At 42.8% G+C, this 21120-nt stretch overlaps 1 protein-coding gene across 9 annotated transcripts in view; it reads right to left on the bottom strand.

Annotated features, from left to right (window-relative positions):
• EPC1 (enhancer of polycomb homolog 1) overlaps positions 1-21120 on the bottom strand; it is an 89607-nt gene that overhangs the window by 22745 nt on the left and 45742 nt on the right. For 8 of the 9 annotated variants that reach the window (XR_012504256.1, XR_012504255.1, XM_074358238.1 and 5 more), the window contains one exon: positions 4856-5015. Coding sequence is in view for 6 of the 9 variants with exons in the window: in XM_074358238.1 (XP_074214339.1) it covers positions 4856-5015 (160 nt within the window). In the remaining 3 variants the exon portion in view is untranslated. Of the gene's footprint in view, positions 1-4855; positions 5016-21120 lie in introns of those variants that run through there. The other variant, XM_074358240.1, reaches the window with a different exon arrangement.

Genomic DNA, 21120 nt, shown 5'->3' on the forward strand with positions numbered 1-21120 from the left:
GAACTGTTCTGTCCTTTCTTCCAGAAGGAAGAGGAAAAGGGGAAGTCCCAGCTGTATAACCTGAAGCCTTATGGATCACCCATCAAAAAGAAACCACAGTAAGACCCTTTGGACCAGGAGATGCTGAATAGCACCCTGAGATAGTTTGGAAAGTACCCACAGTCTGGAACTAAAGGCGGCGATAATGGCTTTAATACAGGTTTCTTCCTGCACAGCTCTGACTGGGATAAAAGAGAGAAAATTAAGACCTCTTTCCTAAGCTGGCTGAAGACAAAAATAAAGTCGAGATTTTCCAAACAAATGTCAATGAAATGTTAACAGATACATCTAATGAATACATTTGAAAACTGCTCGGTTAAAATAAACTTTTTTTTTTAACTGCAAGATTCCCAGAGCCCATAAACATAGTAATATGCATTATAACTCTGGGAGTGGAGAGGGAATTTATATGCAATAATTCTCAAACGTGTTTGATCATGACTTTTTTAGGCAATACTAATTACCATCCTAGAAACTCCATGGAAGTTTGTGTAACATTAGCTTAAGAGTTTTATAAAATTGAAATTAGGAGAATTGAAATGAACCAGTCTATATATATATAATTCGAGGCAATTACCCTTCATAAGCAATTTCTTAGACCACCTGGCAGTCAAGATTCAATTTTAACTTTACAGAAATTTACAGTATAACTAGCTTTTCTGTGTATTATAGTATATTAAAAAGCCAGTATCAATTTTTAAAGAATTAACATCAGGTTTACACAATCTCTTCCAGAAACCAGAGTAAAAGGGAACATTTCCAACCTGGTTTTTGAGGACAATATTACTTTGATACCAAAATCTGACAAGACTGAGCACACACACAAAAGAGACTACCAACCAGTATTTTTCATGAACTCAGATGCAAAACTCAATAAAATCCCAGCCAACAACATATGAAAAAAATACACACGACAGCCAGGTGGGATTTATTCCAGGTATGCAAGGCTGGTTCACTATTCAAACCCAACCAATGCAACCTACCATATCAACAGGCTAAAGAGAAATAATCACATGACCTTATCAACTGATGCAGAAAAGCATTTCACAAACTCAACAGTCATGATAAAAACTCTCAGCACACTAGGAATAGAGGGGGAAAGCAACACAAAAAAACCTACAGGCGGCATGACACTTAGTGGTGGAAGGCTGAATTCTTTCCCTCCAGGATCAGGGACAAGGCAAGGATGTCGGTTCTTAACACTCTTATTTTAACATCATATTCAAGTTCTAACCACTATACTAAGGCAAGAAAGAGAAATAAAAGACGTACAAGTTGGAAAAGAAAAAATAAAACTATCTCTATTTGCAGACTGCAACATGACTTTCTATGTAGAAAATTCCAAAGAATTTGCAAACACCTTCTAGACCTAATATGTAATTTCAGTTAAGGCCACAGGACGTAAGCTCAATACACAATTCAACTGCATTTCTGTGTACTGACAGTGAACAAGTGGAAACCAAAATCGAAAGTGCAATACCATTTTCAATTGTTCCAAATACATAAAACAGGTATAAGTCTTCCAAAAAGTACGAAAAAGATATGGATCTGGATGATGAAAATTATAATGTGTCAACAAAAGAAGTCAGAGCAGACCTAAACGCCTGGAAAGTCACACGGTGGTCACGGATTGGGAGACTCAACATAGCAAAGATGCCAGTTCTCCCTACGGTGACCTGTAAGTTTCACGCAATCCCCATCAAAATCTCGGCAAATTCTCTGCACATGCAGATGAACTTATTCTAATACTTACAGGGAGAAGCCCTCAAGTACCCAAAACAACTCTGAAGAAGGAAAATGAAGGAGGAGGCCCTCTCCCTGACGGCAGGGCCATCACACAGCTGCAGGGGTCACGGCAGCGGCACCGTCTCAGGACTCAGAGGTGAACGGAGCAGAACCCAGAACCAGGTTCACACCAATATCCCTAATTAATGTTTGGCAGAGAAGCAAAAGCAATTCAACGGAGGAGGGATCACTTTTTCAATAAATGGCACTGGAGTACTCAGGCATCGGGGGTAGGGGCGCAGGTGGGGGCGAGAAACACCATGACCTAAACCTCATACTCAAAATTGACCATACACTTAAGTGCAAAGTGTAAAACTGTGAAATTTCTAGAACAGGTCAGAGGAGAAAGTCTTGACACCAGAGCGAAACAAAGAGTATTCTTAGAGTTGATAGCAAACTCATGACTCCTAAGACGAACACTGGTAAGTAGATCTCATCAAAATTAAAAACCTCTGTTCTGTGAAAGGCTCTGCTAAGAGGATCAAGACAAATTACAGCCTGGGAGAAAGTATTTTCAAATCATATATATGACAAAGACTTGTATCTAGAATATGCAAACAAAACAAAATGCTTAGCACTCAACATTAAAACAATCTAATTGGAAAATGGGCAAAAGACATGTGCAGTCATTTCACCAAAGAGGATACAGAGATGGCAAGCACACAAAAGCACGGTTAACCTATCAGCCATTTAGAGAAACAGACTTAAAGCACAATGAGGTATCGCCGCACACCTGATAAGAATGGCTAAAACGAGTGACAGCCTCAGACGCTGGCCAGGGCACAGAGAAAAGCTGGATCTCACACACACCGCTGCTGCTGACGTGGGGTGGCACAGCCACTCTGGGGCTTCACGCACAAGTTCTTGTCAAAGTGGAAATGGATGGCCCAGCAACTACACTCACAGGACTCTGTCCCGGAGAAACAAAGCTTATGCTCACACAAAACTGCGCGTGGATGTTCACCGCGGCTTTATTTGTAATGGCTAGATCCTGGAAACTACCCAAAGGCCTTCCAGTGGGTGAACGGTGCAACACTGCGAGGCACGGGTGCTACGGGCGGACCGCTCAGCAACAGGAAGGGAGGACCTGCTGACGCGAGACAGCCTGGATGAACACCGAGGGCGTTACGTGAAGTCAGAGAAGTCCCACCTCAGAAGCACAGGTACTGCATGACTGCCTTCACGTTACGTTCGTCAGCTAACAGCTACAGAGATGGAGAACAGACCAGCGACTGCCAGGGGCTAGGGATGGGCTTAAAGGAGCAGCAAGGTGGAGTCTCGTGATGGTACAACTGAGTGTCTCAGTCACAGCGGCGCTTATACAAGGCTTCACATATCGTTCTGTGAATCTATAACCATTCAAAACAAAATGTTAAAAGAAATTCAAAGGCAGCTAATACTAATTTAGCTTACTGTCTTTATTAATGTTCCAATTTTTCCAAATGTCTATCTTTCCAAATGCGTACTGATTAAAATTTTTTTCCCAAATAATTTATAATTCTGCTTCCATTTTATTACTATTAGATTACAATGTCAGCAAAGTCAATTCCTCTTCCGATACAGTACCCTTCGACTTTTCTGACCATAATTTAATCTACTTGTTACCAATAAAATGTGATCTGTGTCCCAGTACCCCCATTAAAATAAATACATACATGCCTAATTACCACCCCCCTACCACCCAAAAACGTGTGTGTGGATTTTGGTCATCAATAAGCAGTTATTCATAAAACCTGCATTCAGAAATTTTTTATAGTAATGATAATATAAATTGATTATCTTTTTTATTTTATCTTGCTCAATCCTGCTTTAACTTAAAAGCATGTATTTTTAAAAAATTATTTATTTTACTTTTGGGGGGAGGGGGAGATAATTAGGTTTATTTATTTACTTTTAGAGGGGGTACTGGGGATTGAACTCAGGACCTCCTGCATGCTAAGCACGTGCTCTATCCCTGAGCTATACCCTCCCCCCAAAGCATGTTTCTTACGCGCACGAGATGTAAGATGACAGCCTGTGGCCGTGGAAAATGACGTGGCTCTAGTTAACACATATAAATAGGAAGGATCAGCTCGTAACTTTCACATGGATGTAATTTTCCAGAGAACTAATTTTTGGGTCTCAACATTGATCAAATTCGTTTAGAATGTCTGTGTGTGTCTCACATGTAATTAAAAATGTGAGTTGGGCAAGAAAACACAAGCCACTTGTTTGGTTCACTTCAAAGTAGCCTTTAATAAATTGTAAGAATTTTGTTTTTTTTTTGTAAAGGAAGTCAGTCAGGTTAGGTACAAGTTAGAGGGTAAAGATAAAAAATATCACAAGTTAAAAACACCAAATGCCAACACAGAACTGGTAAAAGCCAGGATGGGCATTATGTTTACTTTTGGTTTTCACATTCAAGAAACAATAACATACACACTTAGAATCCAGGACAGAAACAGATCACATGGAGAGAAGGTTAAATGAGTTAGAAAAATAGTCAACAGGTTAGAAACTAGTTAAAGCTAGTCTCTCTATGTCCTTAAAAAGAACAACAAAAACCAAATGGATTTATGTTGCCCTGGGAAGAGCCAGACAGGCCCCTGGAAAAGCCTCCCAACCACACGGCAGCCGCAGCAATCTCACCTCCGTAGCCCCCAGGCATGGTTCTAAGTTGTCAGCTACTTGGGGTGAGTGAACGAAATCTATTCTCAGAAATCCACAAGCTCTCAGCTGTTCACCATGAAGCGTGATTAGCTACCAGAGGGTCACTTCCAGTGGAGGGCCTGTCACTACCACACACTTCATCCTGCTTGTCTAAAGCAGCATGGACTCCACACTGAGATGAAGCTAAAAGTCCAGGGTGAAAACACTTTTTCTGCCAAGCAGAAATCTCAAGCACAGTTTTAAAACATGAAAATGGGCTAATAACTCAAGTTGATGCTGGTCAATAAAATGGGTTCTGAAAATGGCCTTGAACAGATCAGAATCTGTCAAGTTACACAAGAAGGTAACACACGACATGGTTGTCGGAAGCAGGATTACTTACGCTGTATGTGAATGAGCTGCTTTGGCATCTTAAATTCCCCGGGATATATGGACTCGTAGTAAGCAATGTTGCTCTCCGCCTCCGGGACTGGTATAACCATGTTATCCCTCTTCTCACCATACACCTGCTGTGCTGAAATAGCCCGCTGAAGATGGTGCTCCTGGAAAGAGGGGAGAAGAGATGAGTTCATGTATTAAAAAGCTAACAAACAGAACACATAGCCTTATGGGAAGGTTTCTGTTCATTAGGCTTTAAAACAGAGGGAGTTTAATCGTCTTGCAAGGATATTAACAATATAATTGGTGATAAAGACATTTTAAGTAGAAACAAGAAGATTGTTAGTACACTGTATATTTCCTCAATTTAGGAAAAGGTACTCACAGAAATTGAGAGTTAAATTATACAAAAGATCCCCCAAAGTTCACTAACACTGTTACTGAAGTTTGCATTTCACAGATGGGACTTAAAAACAGAGTTAAAACATGTGAGCTTATCGTATGAAGAAAGTGGGCTACTTTGTGGATCCTGATTGCTCATTCACACGGTGCTGCACAAATGCCGTACAACAGTGCCACCATTTCAAAGAAGGGTCGAGACTACGATCTCCATTTTCCGTTGGTGAAACTGACACAGATTCAAACTTGGTGTTCTGTCTTGAGCAATAACCTTCCTTATGAATTTCCAGAGGAGTGAAGCACAGGATTGAAAGCACAGCCTTCAGAGTTTGTGGCTCCTGGCAAGACACTTCACTCTTCTGATCTGATTCCTCCAGTAGGAGGAAAACAGAACCTACTTCACAGGCTTGGTTGGAGACTTAAGTGAGATAAACATGCGCCACGTGTTTAGCTTAACGCCTGGCATACAGCAGGTGCTCAACATAAGCTTTGGTTTAGCTGCCACACACATTTTACCAGTTTGTACTACCACCAGCTGCCTTAAAAATACCTGTTCTCACTCATCCCTGTTGTCACTGAATTTTGGTGAACATTTCATTAAATTTAAACTAATTTTTTATGAGGTTTGTTTATTTATTTAGTTTTTAATGGAGGCACTGGGGACTGAACCCAGGACCTCATGCATGCTGAGCATGTGCTCTGCCACTGAGCTCTACCCTCCCCCTAAGCTAATTTTTAAAATACTATATAAAATACAAGTTCAAGGAAACATTTCAACAGTATGAAAACAAAACATTCCGGTCTTCAGAAGTAGCCTGTAATTTTATATATATTATATATATTATTCTTTAATTGTATTCGACTACACAGATGTACCGTAACTTATTTAAGCAGACACTAATTGACAGGAGAAAGAACCCTGCCAACAACCTAAATGCCTATCCTTTTCCCTAAATGCTGCGAAAGCCAGCCCTGTCCTATCACAGCCGTGAAGGCACCTGCAGACGGCAGTGCTCAAGAGACCTACGAAGTCACAACACGTATTTTGCCACAATTCCTTGTGAAAGCGTCTCTCTTCAACTGTAAAATCGCCCATCTTGTTATTTCAGGTTAATTTCTTTAAAATGAGTTTTTCTTCACTGCTGTCTGCTCATCCTCAAAAGTACTGCTTTCCTTTTTCTAACTGATGTTTAAATATGTGGATTATTTCCTCTTTAATATTAAGGAAATTAACACCCATGTAATAAATTCTTACAAATATCTCCCTGAAGTTTGACTTCTGATCTTTGTTTAGAGTATTTGTTCCACGCAGGAAAGTTCTGTTAGTGAAAGTTACTAATCTTTCCCTCTATGGTTCCGTCATCCTTAGTAACAGGTGCAAGCTGTATAGCCACAGATAGGGTGTGTAAACAAACCTTCCACTTTTAGAACTCAGTTTGATCTCTGACTCAGGCTGCTCAGTGGTTCCTGGGAGGACGGCTGAGGCTGTGTCTGCTCCCCCTTCAGCATGGTCTGTCATCCAGTGGACGGTCCCTAAGTGCCCTGACCCAGGGCGCTGCTGAGCCCGGCTGGGCCTCAGCCCCAGTGTCCTCTTCTACTCTCAGATACCCTCTAACATCAAAGGAGGTTTCCTGGGACCTATGCCTCCTGCTTACAGCAAACTCAAGGAGGGGGCGGGGAAGCGGGCACATTAGCCTCCACTTGCATTTTGTTCTTAACCTATTAGCATGTCTGTGTGTAGGTGTACATGTGAGAGACGGCTTATCTTTTTATTTTTTTGTATAAGCAGAGATAGCAAGTCACCTGTCCTAATGTCACGAATAAAATCATCTATTCCCTTAATGAGTAAAAATGTGCCTTTATCGTAAGTTGCACTTAGGAGTACTTCCAAGCTCTCTTTCCCTACCCCACTCAACTGCCTCCTACGCGAGTATTTAACGTGTTTTTAAAAGCACAGCCTCATACTACATTTTATTGTCTAGTGCTTACTAGATACTAAATTCACTCTTACAATTCTTCAGAAGTCCCCTGGCCGTCTCATTTATTCTTCTAGACGAACCACAATGGGAACTGCTTTCTGGGTGTGACATGTTTTGGTTCTCACAGGCACCAGGATGTGGCTAAGAACATGGATCTGTAACCAGGAGGGCTCCGGGTCTGAACGCTGGCGCCACGGTTCACCAGCTCCGTGATTTGGGACAAGATATTTACATCAGTATGTTTTAACTATAAACACGCATCGTGTACCTACCACGTGGAACCGTGGTTAAGATCAAGTGCCCGAGACACACTAACTACTGAAAACACGGTAGCACACGTGCGCCTCTCATCATCGGAGCCGCTGCAGAGCTCTCCACGTGCTTGTTACCAAACACGTTTTCTGCAGTGTTTTAACACTGCTCTGCAGGATGATTTTCCCTTATGTTTATTTCCATTTTCCTGTAATTGTGAAATCAAATTTTTGTCTATCAATATTGCAGTAAATACTTACTGCTTAAAAAAAATCTTACGTGTGGTCTTATGTGTGGCTTTTGGTTTCATTAAATATTTGACACAATTTCCTCATATTGAAACTAAGGACCCAAGATGTATGTAATATACAGCAAATGTGGTTAAGTTCTTCTAAAGTCTTAAAAATCATTCCTCAGTAACTAGTGTGTAACTATAACCTTACAGGGTCCTATTTACCGTCTCCCCTCATCTGGACGAGGACTCAGAGGCAGAAGGAGAGCGCCCAGAGGAGCCAGGGCAGCTGGAAACTGCTGGTGAGGGGACCTGGGGTCAGCACCAAATCACACAGTCACAGGGCATGTGAAGGAGCTGTCCTCGTACTAACAGTAATAGCACCGAAGAGTGAAAGATCACCCTGGTTGCTGTATAGAAAATGGACCACATTCTACAAAATGGAATATGCATAGCCTTTAAATGGTTCAGAATAATACTTAATGAAATGCGAAAAAAATCAACTTATTAGGTAGGAAGATCTGAAAACTGTATGTTCAAGATACTTGTGTTTTAATGTTTTTTTAAAAGAAAAAGACATAATTGAGCATACGCATAGACAAGAAAAAGTCTGCAAGCAGCTGACCACATGAGTCAGTCCTTCCCTCTACACTCCTTCATTCCTTCCCTGTTCATTCACTCCCCGTCTTGTCAACACTTGTTTGTTTCCTGTTGTCACCTCTTCCTCCCCACCCCAATCTAAGCATCATGAGGGCAGAGATTTCTGTCTGTTTTGTTCACTGCTAAATAAATAGCCACTGGAAAACAGTGCTGGGCACAAAGCTTGGTCCTTAAATATCTGTGGAATAAATGGATTTATATGCATGTATCTGTGTATGCACGTGTACACACACACACAGAGCACAAGATGCATCAAGTTTCAAAGTCTGTACACCAGTTAACAGATCACCTCCAGGTGGTACAATTTTGAAATGCTCTTCTATAATTTTCTTTATTTCCCTTATTTTCTAAAACATAGTTGTAGTTTTTTGACAAAAAATATGAGTGCATTTCACTAAGTGATTTCCTAAAATAAAGGTAATTTCTAAAAGACACTGTTTATTTAGTTCAGTAAAACCCTTCCCATTTAAGTCAGTTCAAGAGTAAAACATGCTTGCAGCTTTCCAGGTAAACCCCAAACTATATAAATCTATTTCTAAGAAGCAGAGCGTTAAGTTATAAATGAAAATGAGGCCTCTGCTTTGAGTAGAGATGTAAAATGATGAAGCCAAGTTAATACATGAAACAAATTAGAATGAGATGAGCTATGAATTAAATTCAGCAATTATTTACTGAATGCCTTAACTAAATGACTAAGATGATCCAACCTTACATTACAATTACACAAAAAGTTAGCTGTTCCCTGAAGACAATAGCTGTCAATGAAATCTTTAAATAAACCTACTTGCAGCACTGAGTAAGCCAGCCTTCCCAACCTTTGTCACTGAAATACTTCAGTTCAAATTATCAACAGGTAGTCCAGTACTGAGTTTGACAGTTAAAACAAAAACAGAGAGAGAGAGAACGCTGGATTTTAAACTTAAGGACTGAAAGCGTCTGACATGTTAATGTAAACTGTGGTTGCTCTTAAGGGAGGGTACAGTCGTTCCAAACCTGTGACCACAGAATCCTTTTTTCAGAAAATGTCTATTAAGAGCTCACGGAGGACTTCTGTAACATGGTTTGGGAGATGCTGGTGGAGGACAACTGGAGATACAGGGCAGGACACGGGGCTCGAGTCTGCTCACTGGCGAACGCTGCCCGTGGTTACCGAGTGCCGACCGCGGGCCTGGCCTGGGAACCCGACGGTAACTGCCACAAGCCTGCTTCCTGCCACTGCAGCAGGGAGGACGGACACTAATAAAACCTGTCCTAAAAATAAACTGTGAAGTGTGATAGTGCTATAAAGGAAAAGGACAATGTGTTACAGGAAATATTCACCGGCGAGGGGTTGATTGCAGGGACAGCATCGCTCTAACTAGCACAGTGACCTTTAAACTAAGAGCTGCAGGAATGGGAGTTAAAAGATTATTTTAAGAAAAGGGAAGGGCTATGTTTGAAGACCACTGGCCAGTCTGACATCTAGGGTGGGTAAAGTTTCTTTATGCTGTAGAATATTTATAATAATTAGGCCCAGTTGCAATTTAAGAGTTAATCACCAAAACACCACAAAGAATTCCACTTTTTCATAAAATAACAGAGGCACACCCTCTCAAATAAATCCGATCTTACAGGAAACAAAGTAAATAAAATTAAATAAAGAATTCTTTAATGTTCAATCTTACATTAAAATGGGATCAGATGAACCATGACATGACCATGCAAATAACTTTTAAAAGCCTCTTGCGCTGCAAGTAACTACAGGTGATGTTCTCTAGACACAGCAATGTAAACAATAGAAAAGGGGATCAGAAAGGACTGAAGAAGGGGGGAGCGTGTAGCTCAAGCGGCAGAGCACATGCTTACCATGCACAAGGTCCTGGGTTCAATCCCGGTACCCCTTCTAAAAGTAAGCAAGTAAATAAACCTAATTACCTCCCCCCTCCCGGCCAAAAAACAAAAACAAAAGCAAGTGTATAAAAGACAAGACTGAAGAGTGACCTCCAGAAAGTTCAGAGGCACACTTTCACGTCTCCGTGAACCCTGCGGTCGTGGCCCTGGGCCAGGAACGTTCACTTCCGTCACCTCAGCTTGCCTCTTGCGTCGGAAGAGCGGGGGCTTTGGAGACAGAGGACCAAGTAAGAATCTCAGCTTCCTCATCAGAGCAGAAGTCTAGCAAGTCACTCTGCTGCTTATTTTTATTATTTGTGATACATATATACTTATATCTTTCTTCTTACCCATCTTTCCTTTTCATCTCTCCAGCAGTTAATCTTCTTTCTTTTACTTTCCTCTTTTTAATTTTTGCTTACCCCTAGAAAAATTTTTGCCTTTTCAGATGGCTTTCACTGGTCTCTTTGCTAAATGTATCGGTAGTTAATTTTAAATGTATTAGTAGTTAATGCAGATTGGTTAACTGGTTATAAACAGGGCATATCACTTATACTTGGGAAGTCAGAAATACAGTTTTATTGATTAAGAGTGACACGCCTGTCTGTAGGTGAGACCCACCTGAAGGGACAGTTCTGTGTGTCTTAAACACCTGTTCTGTGCCTCTGTTCACGGGGGGGGGGGGGGGGGCCACCACTCACCATGCGCCTCCCACCTGCCCCTCCAAGTTTCTACTTGTTCTTCAAAGTCTGGTTTGAGATGATCGTCCCGCCACCCCTCCCCCCGCCGCCAAGCAGCGCCGCCCCCTCACCTGTGCATTTAGTCTCTGCTTCAGCTTTGCTGTACTCACGTGTTTGTTTACACACTGATCTCCAAAATGTGAGCTCCTTAAAATTAGATGCTACATCTAACTAACTTTTGTATCTTTTCCTTTAAAAGATGAATTCTCTCGTAGTTATCAGGGGACTCCAGATTCTTTTAAGGATGAGGACTAAAGATTATCTTTGTAATCTACCCCGCATCTGGTACTATATGGCAGATACTCAGTATCTTATCAAGTATCACTATAGAAAAATGAGAAGGATACGTCTAAACAAAACACGTGAAAAAAAATGAAGAATGTACTTCCACCTGCTCTATAGTAAGTTCTAATAAATATTACCAAGGCAGAAAGAGCTATTCAAGGTAACATTGTGCAAACTCCTAGACAAAGATTAAATTATATTCACTTATTCATTAAATATTTATTTAAGCAAATACTGACCTTAACACTTAGCCGTAACAACTAAGACCACATTTAGAATTAAAAACAGCTTATTAAAAGCAACCATATTGTGTAAGATTACTTCAGTGATGCCTAATTTGTAAAAAGCTACTTAAGCAGTTTAAGCCCTGATGATTGATGCACGTAGGGCTTGACTCCACTGCCACGGGAACAAAGGGATGAGTGAACAGCTTCCTCTCCTCTTTCTAACGGCATTTCTAAGAACCGAGAGTCGAAGCCTGTTCAGAACACCGCTCCACACGCACCCCGAGCTCTCCTGTAGACCCCCACCTTCACCCAGCTCATCACTGCAGCCCCCCAGCTGGCTGCCCTGCTCCCACTCCTGTCTCTGCATGGAGCAGCCTGGTCATCTGTTGATACACAAGTCAGACCACGCCGTCCTTCCATTCAGAGGACTCCAGTCACCTCCCACCTCACCAGAATAAAAGCGAAGTTCTTAAAGCTGCTCACAAGGCACCCTCCTTTCCTTGCTCCCTCTCTGGTGTCATTCCCTCTCCTCTCCACCCCTCTGCTCTGCTCACACTAGAGTCCGTGTTCTTTGTCACACTGTCACCTTCTTCAAGTCCTCGTGTACAAGTCACCTCTGCAGACAGACTACAATGAGCGGCTACAATGGGGTATGGCGGTGAGGATGCGAACACACGGGTCAGGGAGGAAGAGGAGCAGCAGGTCTTCCCGGAAAACGCGCACATCCACGTGGCCTGGCAACCCTGCTCCGAGGCAGCTATCCAAGAGAGATGAAAACACAGGCCCATAGAGAGACGTGGACAAGAATGTTCACATAGTTCCAGTCACAACAGCCCCAGAGAGGAAACAACCAAATGTCCATCATCAGGTCGGATGAGCAAACCAGTTTAGTGACACGAGGGAATACTACTCAGCGGCAAAAAGGAGCCAGCGATCTATACACACAAGTAAACAGCAAAAAACCCTGGGGTGAGGAAAAACAGCTCTGCACGAGAGTCCACACTCTTTGAGTCCATTAATGTGAAGTTTCAAAGCAAGCAAATTCATCTATGGTAAGAAAAAAAAATCAGAACAGTAGCTATCTTGGGGGAGGGGCAAGGATGGCTGGGAGGAGAATGGGGGAATTTTCTGGGGTGGCGTAATCATGTTCACTATCTCGATGGGGGTTGGGTTATACAAGTACACGAAGTTGTCAAAATTCAGCTAATATGTACTAAATATTTGCGAATTTCGTTGCACGTAAATTTTACCTGAAAAGAAAAAAAAACAGTAAACGAATACTGCACTCTAGTTAATGATATGTACGCTGAAGTACTTAGGGAAGCATGCCCTGACACCTGTAGTTCACTTTGAAACGCATCGGAAATGAAGACGGACTGACAGATGAAGGGCTGACAGACAGACAGGTGGACACGTGTGTCAAGGCAGGTGGAGGACAATAACGGTTCGATCTGGCTCCTGGCTACATGGCAGGTCACCACAAAACTCCTGACCTCACTGTACGTTTGATATTTTTCATAATAAAATGTTGCAAAAAATATGGAATCTCTCCCCCTCGACCCCACTCTATCCTGTACCCTGCTTCATTTTGCTGGGCAGACTACTGAATTTCCTCATCGCTTTATTCATCGTCTGGCTCTTCTCCCCAGAATGTGAGATTTATGAAGGTAGGAATTTGTTTTCTGCTTTGTTTGCTCCAGGTCTAGAATTGTGCTTAACACATACAAGTATCCAGTAAATACTTGTTGAATGAGCCAGTGAAATTATACCAGTTATTTGAGGTCCACAAATTGTTCTGGCTTGGAAGAGACGTCATTAAAAAGTAAGATTAAATTTCATAAAAGCAAAAAAAAATTTAACACAAATACATTTTGCTTTTGTATTTAAAACACTAAGGGTGAACAGCTGAAGACTGATTAGACTATTTGGCAAGAAAAAGAGCAATTCGATACTTAGATTTTCTACACGAAATAAATGGTAGAAAAGTCTGTCTGTGGCCTTCTACTCCTCCCACCTAACTCGGTGCTCTGAAACCTTATTTCCAGAGTGTGACACAGTAAAGGAAGCCCGTTGCTAAGGCAGAGTTCAAACAGTCCAGCCTTGTTATTTCTCTTCAGTGTGAAGTATTTGTCACTTCAGTACTTTTCCTTATAAAATATTCAGGACCGCAAGTTACTAAGCCGTCAGCGAAACGGCATCTACTTTGAGCCCTGCCTCCGCCCGCCCCAGGTCAGTGCCCCCACATCCTGGAGCCGGGGCTGCTGGGGCCGCATTTCTGAGAGCCAGGCAGCACCATGGGGAAGGGACTAAAATTAGTTTCTTTCTTCTTTCACAGAAGATACAATCTGATCAGAATATTTCCCTAAAAATTAAACCTAAAACGCTCAACAAGCCCTCACTTCCGTCTGCCGTCTCCAGCTGAGCATCTCCCCACCGCCAGTGCACCCCCAGGAGCGGGCTGTCTGCCATCGCCTGGTGCCTTGTAACCCGTGCAGTCACTTAAAATGCAAATGACGGCTCTCCTTCTGGGGGTCAGCACCCTAAAGCAACAGCAGCGAATACACTGAACATCTAGTTCCAACTTGTCTAAAACTAAGCACGTTTATGTGATCGAATACCAGCGCTTGGTCCTTGGTCCTCGTACATACTCACTCCTGCGACCTCACCACCTCCACCACCACCTGTATGCTGACGACGGGTCTCCATCTTCCTCTCTCGCCCAGATTTCTGCTAACGTCAGGCACACGTGTAAAGACCTCTTCCTGCACGTCCCCCTGACATGCAGGACATCAGCCTCCCTCCTCACGCAGCGTTGATTTCAGGAACCACGTCACCGCACATCCAGGTCACCGGGTCAGAAGCCCCGACTTTCCCGCTCGCTTCTGCTTCCTACTCTCCCATTTCCAGATCAGGCACCAGGCCTTCAGATGTTACTCACGTTCAGTCTAGGAGGTACTCGGCGCCTTTCCACCCCGCTATTACGGTTCAGGCTGTGACAGCCTCCTTCCCTCCGTTCCCTTCGACAGCTCCTGCCAGTGGTCCTTCTACAAGAGGGTGGTCCCAACACTCCCACTCTGCCCTGGGCTCCCCCTGCCTTCGTGACGATGTGCAGACTTCTGGGCGCGGCCAGCAGGCCCCTCAGTGATCCAGCTCTAGCTAACTCTGCCGGTCCACACCTCACCATGCCGATTCCACACCCCAGCCGCAGGGAGCATCCAACAGAGCTTCCTAGAAACCCCTACACGAAACGCTCTACATGTGATTTATAATTCCACTAGGATGTCCGCCCCTCTTTTTAAAAGTCTCACCAGTTATATAACACTCACCACAGCAACACCGAAAACAGGTACAGGTGGCTTTTACAATGTCTATCTCACACAGATTCAGTTAAGCTCTTTGTGAAATTAGAAACCGAGCAACTCCAAACTCAAAAACAGGCCTCCCGATGGGGGTTCACCCCTAAACCACCTGCCTCGCAGACACCAGAAGGGGCAGGGAAGAACACCCAGAGAGAGAGCAGGCTCCCTGAGGAGGCTCTCCAAGACGCACTCACCTTGGACAAAGCATCTTCTTGGAAGAAATGATCCTGTGAAGTCTTTTTTAGCTTTATAAAGCCGTAGACCTTATTGCTAAGCTTATTAATTCATATTTCCAGGACTAAAGTAATAGCTAACACATGCTAAGCATTTATTTCACGCCAGGGCTGAGCTTCACCTTCACACCTTATTCCATTATTTCATTTAAAGCCCACATACATGTGTATTCTCTACTTCACAGTTAGTAAACTTGCCTAGGTCCATACAGGCAGCTGGATTCAAGCTCAGCTGTGACTTGAGTATAAGCCACTATATCAACTCTCAAAAGGGTGTAGACCCCACAGATTGCTTATCACGGGAAAACCAGCAACTCTACGGTGGAGGGACTGGGCCCCAGCTTAACTGGGTGATCGGAATGAACACTTCCAATGAGGGGCAGACAGATACGCGTGCCTCCAGATGCGATGCCACGAGAATGCAACACCTCACGGAATGTGTTAGCCGGGAATGCAACACCTGAATCTAACTGAGAAAACACCAGACAAACCCAAAATGGGATCACCCTACTTAAAAAAAAAAAAAAAATTTAAGGGACTCTAATCTTCAAAACTGTCTATACCATAAAAGATCAAACACTCACTGAAACATCTGGGGGTAAAGGGCCATGATACAGGGAACTTAATCTCAAATGGTTTAGAAAAAACCCATACATGTGCAGGACAGGAAGGGTGTGTCGAAAAACAAAGCAAACGGGACACAATGTAAACACTGAGTACGGATGGGTGTACTCTTTTTCTTGCAACTTTTCTGTAAGTTTGAAATTATTTCTAAATACAGCTGACCCTCGAACAAAGCAGCAGTTAGGAGCACTGACCCCCATCAGTCGAAAGTCCAGGTGTAAGCTGACAGTGGGCTCTCTTCACCCGTGGTTCTGCACCCACGGATTCAACTGACCGCGGAGCCACAGCGCTGTGGTTTTTACAGAAAAAAATCCGAGTGTGAGTGGGCCCACACAGCTCAAACCTGTGTTGTTCAAGGGTCAACTGCAATATATATATATATATATATATATTAAAGCTAAAGGAAATTGAAGGGAAAAAAAAGTAGACTCTGTAAGCAAGAGGAAGAGATGGACGCTCTTCTTCCAGGATTGCTGCCAAGTTCCCGCCGTCTCCACACAAGCCAGGGAAAGTTCTGGTTCTTAATCTCCTCATCTAAAGCAGCCTCAGAGTACCTTCTACTGAACAGTAGTTCTAGGGACATAATTAGGTGTTATGTGAGGGATTCTGTGATTACATCATTTTAGGGAATGAAGAGGCAGTAACAGACAATGCTGGGCAGTTTCCTTACAGAAGAATCCTCAGCAATCTCACATTTGCCAAAACGCACCATGATTTCCCAAATGAACAACACACAAGTCAGCATTTCCCAATTATGCACTGACCACTGTTAGTGCGGTTTATATAAATGTTTGGTGGGACCAAGTCTTTAATTTTCAGTATTAAAAAGGTAAGCATTAAAATAAAGTTATAACGTTAAACTGTGGCAAATAAAAACCATTCTCTTCTACAATAATATCTTATCAGTTTGGGTAAACATAACCTCCTGACTCCACTGTTCAACTCACAGTGAGGTATTTTCTTTTTACTAAGTTTATTTTTAAAAAGGAGGGCAGCATTAAGACTATGAAAGCTCGGACAACAGACCCCCGTGCACAGACAATAAAGCGGATCAGGTGCTGGCGGACCGTAGCCCAAGGGGACAGACCCGGTCCACCTGCTCTGTAACCAGCTGTATTAAAACACAGCCACACTGGCTCCTCTCGTACCGTCCGCGGCCGCTTTCGCTCCGCAACCGCAGAGCAGCCGTCGCAGAGACTGCAAGGCCTGCAAAGCCTCAAACACCCTCGGCCTCTCTGCACAAGGGGAGCAGACGCCTGGCAGGGCCGTTACGCCCTGTTAACTTTCTGAGACCCGGCATCTGGCTGGGGCAGGGCAGGCCCCGCCACGCACCGCAGCCCACTTACTACCTACACGGTGAACACGACGGCAGAGGAAGTGCGCCAGGTAAAACCACGACCACCCCACTGGGCACAGTGTCCACTCTGAGGACGTCCCATCATGCCTGCTGCTCAGGAAGGTCAGTCACTCCCCGAAGCGGCGGCATCTGGACCGAGGTCTCACTCAGAACCCCATGGTCTCTCTACTGTTCCTTAACCCCCTTCTTGTCGTCTTTGCCTTCACCGTAGGGGGCGAGTCCTGGCTGGTGCCCAGGGGAGGCCTCAGAACACGGAGAGAAGCAGAAAGGACTTGAACAGCGGAATAGACGGGAGACAGAGTCATGGGTGCAGGATGGCTGGAAGGCTACGACCAGGGGAGGTGAGGAGGGGCGGGCCGATGTCCTCACTGCTCCCACGGGATTCGGATTCTCCCCCGAGCACTTCACCAGACTGGAGCTCCTACAGCTCACCTGCCAGCAAGGCCCAGGCACCCAGGTCTGCAGGCAGGAGCTGGAAAGACTGTCACAGCCGAGCCCATGTGGGCACACACGCTGCCCTGCAGAACTACCCACTCTAGTCACCCCCTTGTACAGTTCACAGTAAAGGTAAAGTGTGTTCTTCTTTCATAAGTATTGTTTTATCTCCCTGAATGAGCAACAAAAAAAATCAAAATTTGCTACTTCTCCCCCTGGGCTTCCAACACTTTGCTTACTGTATCTTTGACACCACATTTACCAGGTGTGGAGACAAAGTAACCTTCTTTGTACAGAAATAATTAGTAATGAGTTTCCCTCAAACAAGGAAATCAGCTTTTAAAAGGAGATTCTGAAGGAACCCACTTGGCTTCAGAAGTACTTTATTTAGGTACTATTACATAACCTAGTACAATTTTCAGAGGATGCTAAATGATTTACCGCCCAGAGAGCTAAAGACCCCACGTGATGAACTGGTAAGAGGGTTGAAACAGTCACAGACTTAGATGGAATGTGACCATCCCCTGCTCTTCCCTCACAAATAACAGAGTTATCTACTGTATTTTCTACCAGTCAATGCAGCAATCAAGACTCAGTCGGTGCTTTTATTAACACTTTGTTTTACTCATCAAAAACAAAACTTTAGGGCCTGTATGAACGCAAAGATTCATGCCTGTTGACGGTAACCGTGGGAAACGCTGTAACACGGTTAGTGTGGGAAGAAGGGCTAGTTCATACATTGTACTTAGTATTCACTTTGGACCAAAACTAAAACTAATCTTACAAAATTGTCTTCCTATCTTAAATAAACCAAGTCCCCTGGTCTCACCAAAACCATAAAACTCCCCATGTAACTTCTCAAGTGGTGTCTTAGGTAGTAGCTAAAAAACAGAAGGGGCTCTGATAGTCTGAAAACTTTTTTAATTATGTTTGTTCCCCACACTTAAATTGACTCCTTTATTTAAAGGAACAAACACACTGGTAGATGAAAATAATATTTCATAACTAATTAATGTTATCTGGTATTATATTTTCTTATATAAAACACAATGTACAGAAATAAAATTTTTGACTATTAGAATACTCTATCACATAGGGAGACATACAAAAAGGCATACTATTTAAGAGTACACTGTTTTTTGTTTTATATGTCTGTTAGTCTGTTTTGCATATAAGTTCATTTGTGTCAATTTTTTTAGATTCCACGTGCAAGTGATATCACACAGTATTTTCAGAGCACACATTTTTACATGTCAGAACCTGGATTAGAATCAACCTGAGTTAGAACCCCATTTCTGCCACTTACTAGCTGTGACGTAACACCTCTAACTTTCCCCTCCTTACCAGTGAGATGAGCTAACAGTCACTACGAGGATAAGATGAAGTGAGGAATGTGGGTGCACCTGTCAGACCAGCACCCAGCACACACTTACGAGCGCTTCGAACTATAGTGAAACCAGTGTAGCCTTTTCCTACCAGCAAAGGGCAGAACACACTACCTGACTCATTAGGCTGGACTGAGGATTAAGTGAAGTTACGTCCACAAAGTCTCGGGGTGTTATTATTGTAACAGGCAAATTATAATAAGTAATTTAAATTGTTTATGAAGATTATTTTACTGTCGCTATATACATGAGTCAATAAATTAGTAAGAAGACTAATTCCAAACTTATCTTGTGTTTTCTTAAAAGAAATCCTTTCTCCCATTAATCCTACAAAAAGGCATTTTAAATCTCCAATTAGTTTTTACTGGCACCCTGTTAACAACTCTCACCTCTGAAGTTAATCAACTTCACTGCGGAACTTAAGGACTTTATATAACAAATTCAGGTATCGTACTCCAGTGACCATCACACTCCAGCCACTTCTGCAGCTTTTATGAAAGAATGAGATCTCGCTACATACTTCAAAATACAAAACAAAAGAAAAAAGTGCATTGCAGTCTATGAGGAAGCCTTGTTCTTAGAGCTTTCCTGATCAAGTTAAATCAATGGCAGTTACTCATTTCAAAGACTACCTATGCTACACACTTCATCCACAGTTGGTATGAGCTAACTCACTGGAACATTTTAAAACTTTTAATGTTATGTGAAACAAATCTGGTTTCCTTTTTCCTATGGAAATGTAAGAAAAATGCATAACAACTTTTATTCGAGGAGGAAGGGTAAATGGTTGCAAACGTTGAATATACTTTAGCAGTTTCAGGTCTAATCCTAATACATTAAATTATTATCTCTTTAGTTAGTATTTATAGCCATAAGAGAAAGGAAACTATATTTTCTTGCAAAAGGTTTTAGTGCTCATATAAACATCACAAATTCTCTTATTTCATAGCAGAAATAACTAAAGCTTCCAGATAATAATACTTAAGACAAATTTCCTACAAAAATATTAACTAAACTGTGTTAAAAGTCTGTATCACCTCCAGAGTTATATTAAGCTTGGTCAGAACGCAAGGCTGGTTCTCCCACACCTACACAAGAACAAGCAGCGTGCTTTCCCGATCTCATTGCAAAGAAGCAAACTGTGGCAGACACCGCAAGTTAGCTCTTTTTTTTTTTTTTTTAAACACTATAAAGGCAAAGAACTTGCCAGTGATAAACAGCAGCAGAGGACCCCGAACTTAATTAGGAATTTGTTTATTTCGATCTGATCGTGACAACCAAAATACGCCTTCAAGTGAGATACTTGTATTCTAATCTGACCAAACCATGGTCAGAATGCAAAACTGACTCTTTAATAGAGTGAAAGACAGATTAGACCTTAAGCTCAGAAGAGATAAAGTATGCTCTACTGAACGTACACTTCTGATCTGTCTTCACAAACATCTTCTAAACACTGCCCAAAATGCAAGGAGTTGTAGAATGTAATCTACAGTGAACATCCTCTTTCCCTCGCCCTCCCCCTCAGTACACAGAGATGAACACTGAAAGTGGAACAGACAGTCTTTAGTTTTGCTCATCAAACCGTTCCTGGCTGCCTCCCAGGAACACAGTAGGACGGTGCTTCTCGGCCTTCCTGCAGTTGCCGAGGCCAGGTGACTAAGTCTGGCCAATGAGTTGTGAGCCAAAGTGACTTCTGTTACTTCTGGGCCAGCGTATTTAACTGCTGGTAGAGGTCGTAACCTGTCACCACGTCTGAGCCGTCTGCTGCATCAGCCTGGTTTCCCAGCTGACCCATGATAAAATGTGACATAAACAAGAACTAAACTTCTGAGGTTGTTTGCAATCACACATCATAACCCAGTTATCCTGGCTGACATAAAGTGGTCCCAGGAGTGGGGGACTGTTGTCACACAAAGACTAAAGTATCTGCCATTAGCCTGGGGGTCAGGCAGCAGGGAGACTTCCCAGAGGCTGCAAGGCTGACAATCCATATGAGGCAGCACGAAGTATCTGGTGAAAGTCAGTTACAGTGGCTTGGAAAGTAGATCATGAACTTGAAGCCCCAGGAGACGAGACTAAGCACCTGGACGTTAAAATGCTGTGCTGGTTGCGCTGTGCTTGGTGTTAAAGAAACAAATTTTTAAAACTGACCAGTCTGTAAGCAGGAATGAAGGAAAAGAGTTCAAAAATCTGAAGCTGTGCAGTGTTTGAAGAGTGCTTCTCAACTTAAACC

The sequence above is a fragment of the Camelus bactrianus genome, chromosome 35, assembly GCF_048773025.1.
Source record: "Camelus bactrianus isolate YW-2024 breed Bactrian camel chromosome 35, ASM4877302v1, whole genome shotgun sequence".
NCBI classification, from domain to species: Eukaryota; Metazoa; Chordata; class Mammalia; order Artiodactyla; family Camelidae; genus Camelus; species Camelus bactrianus.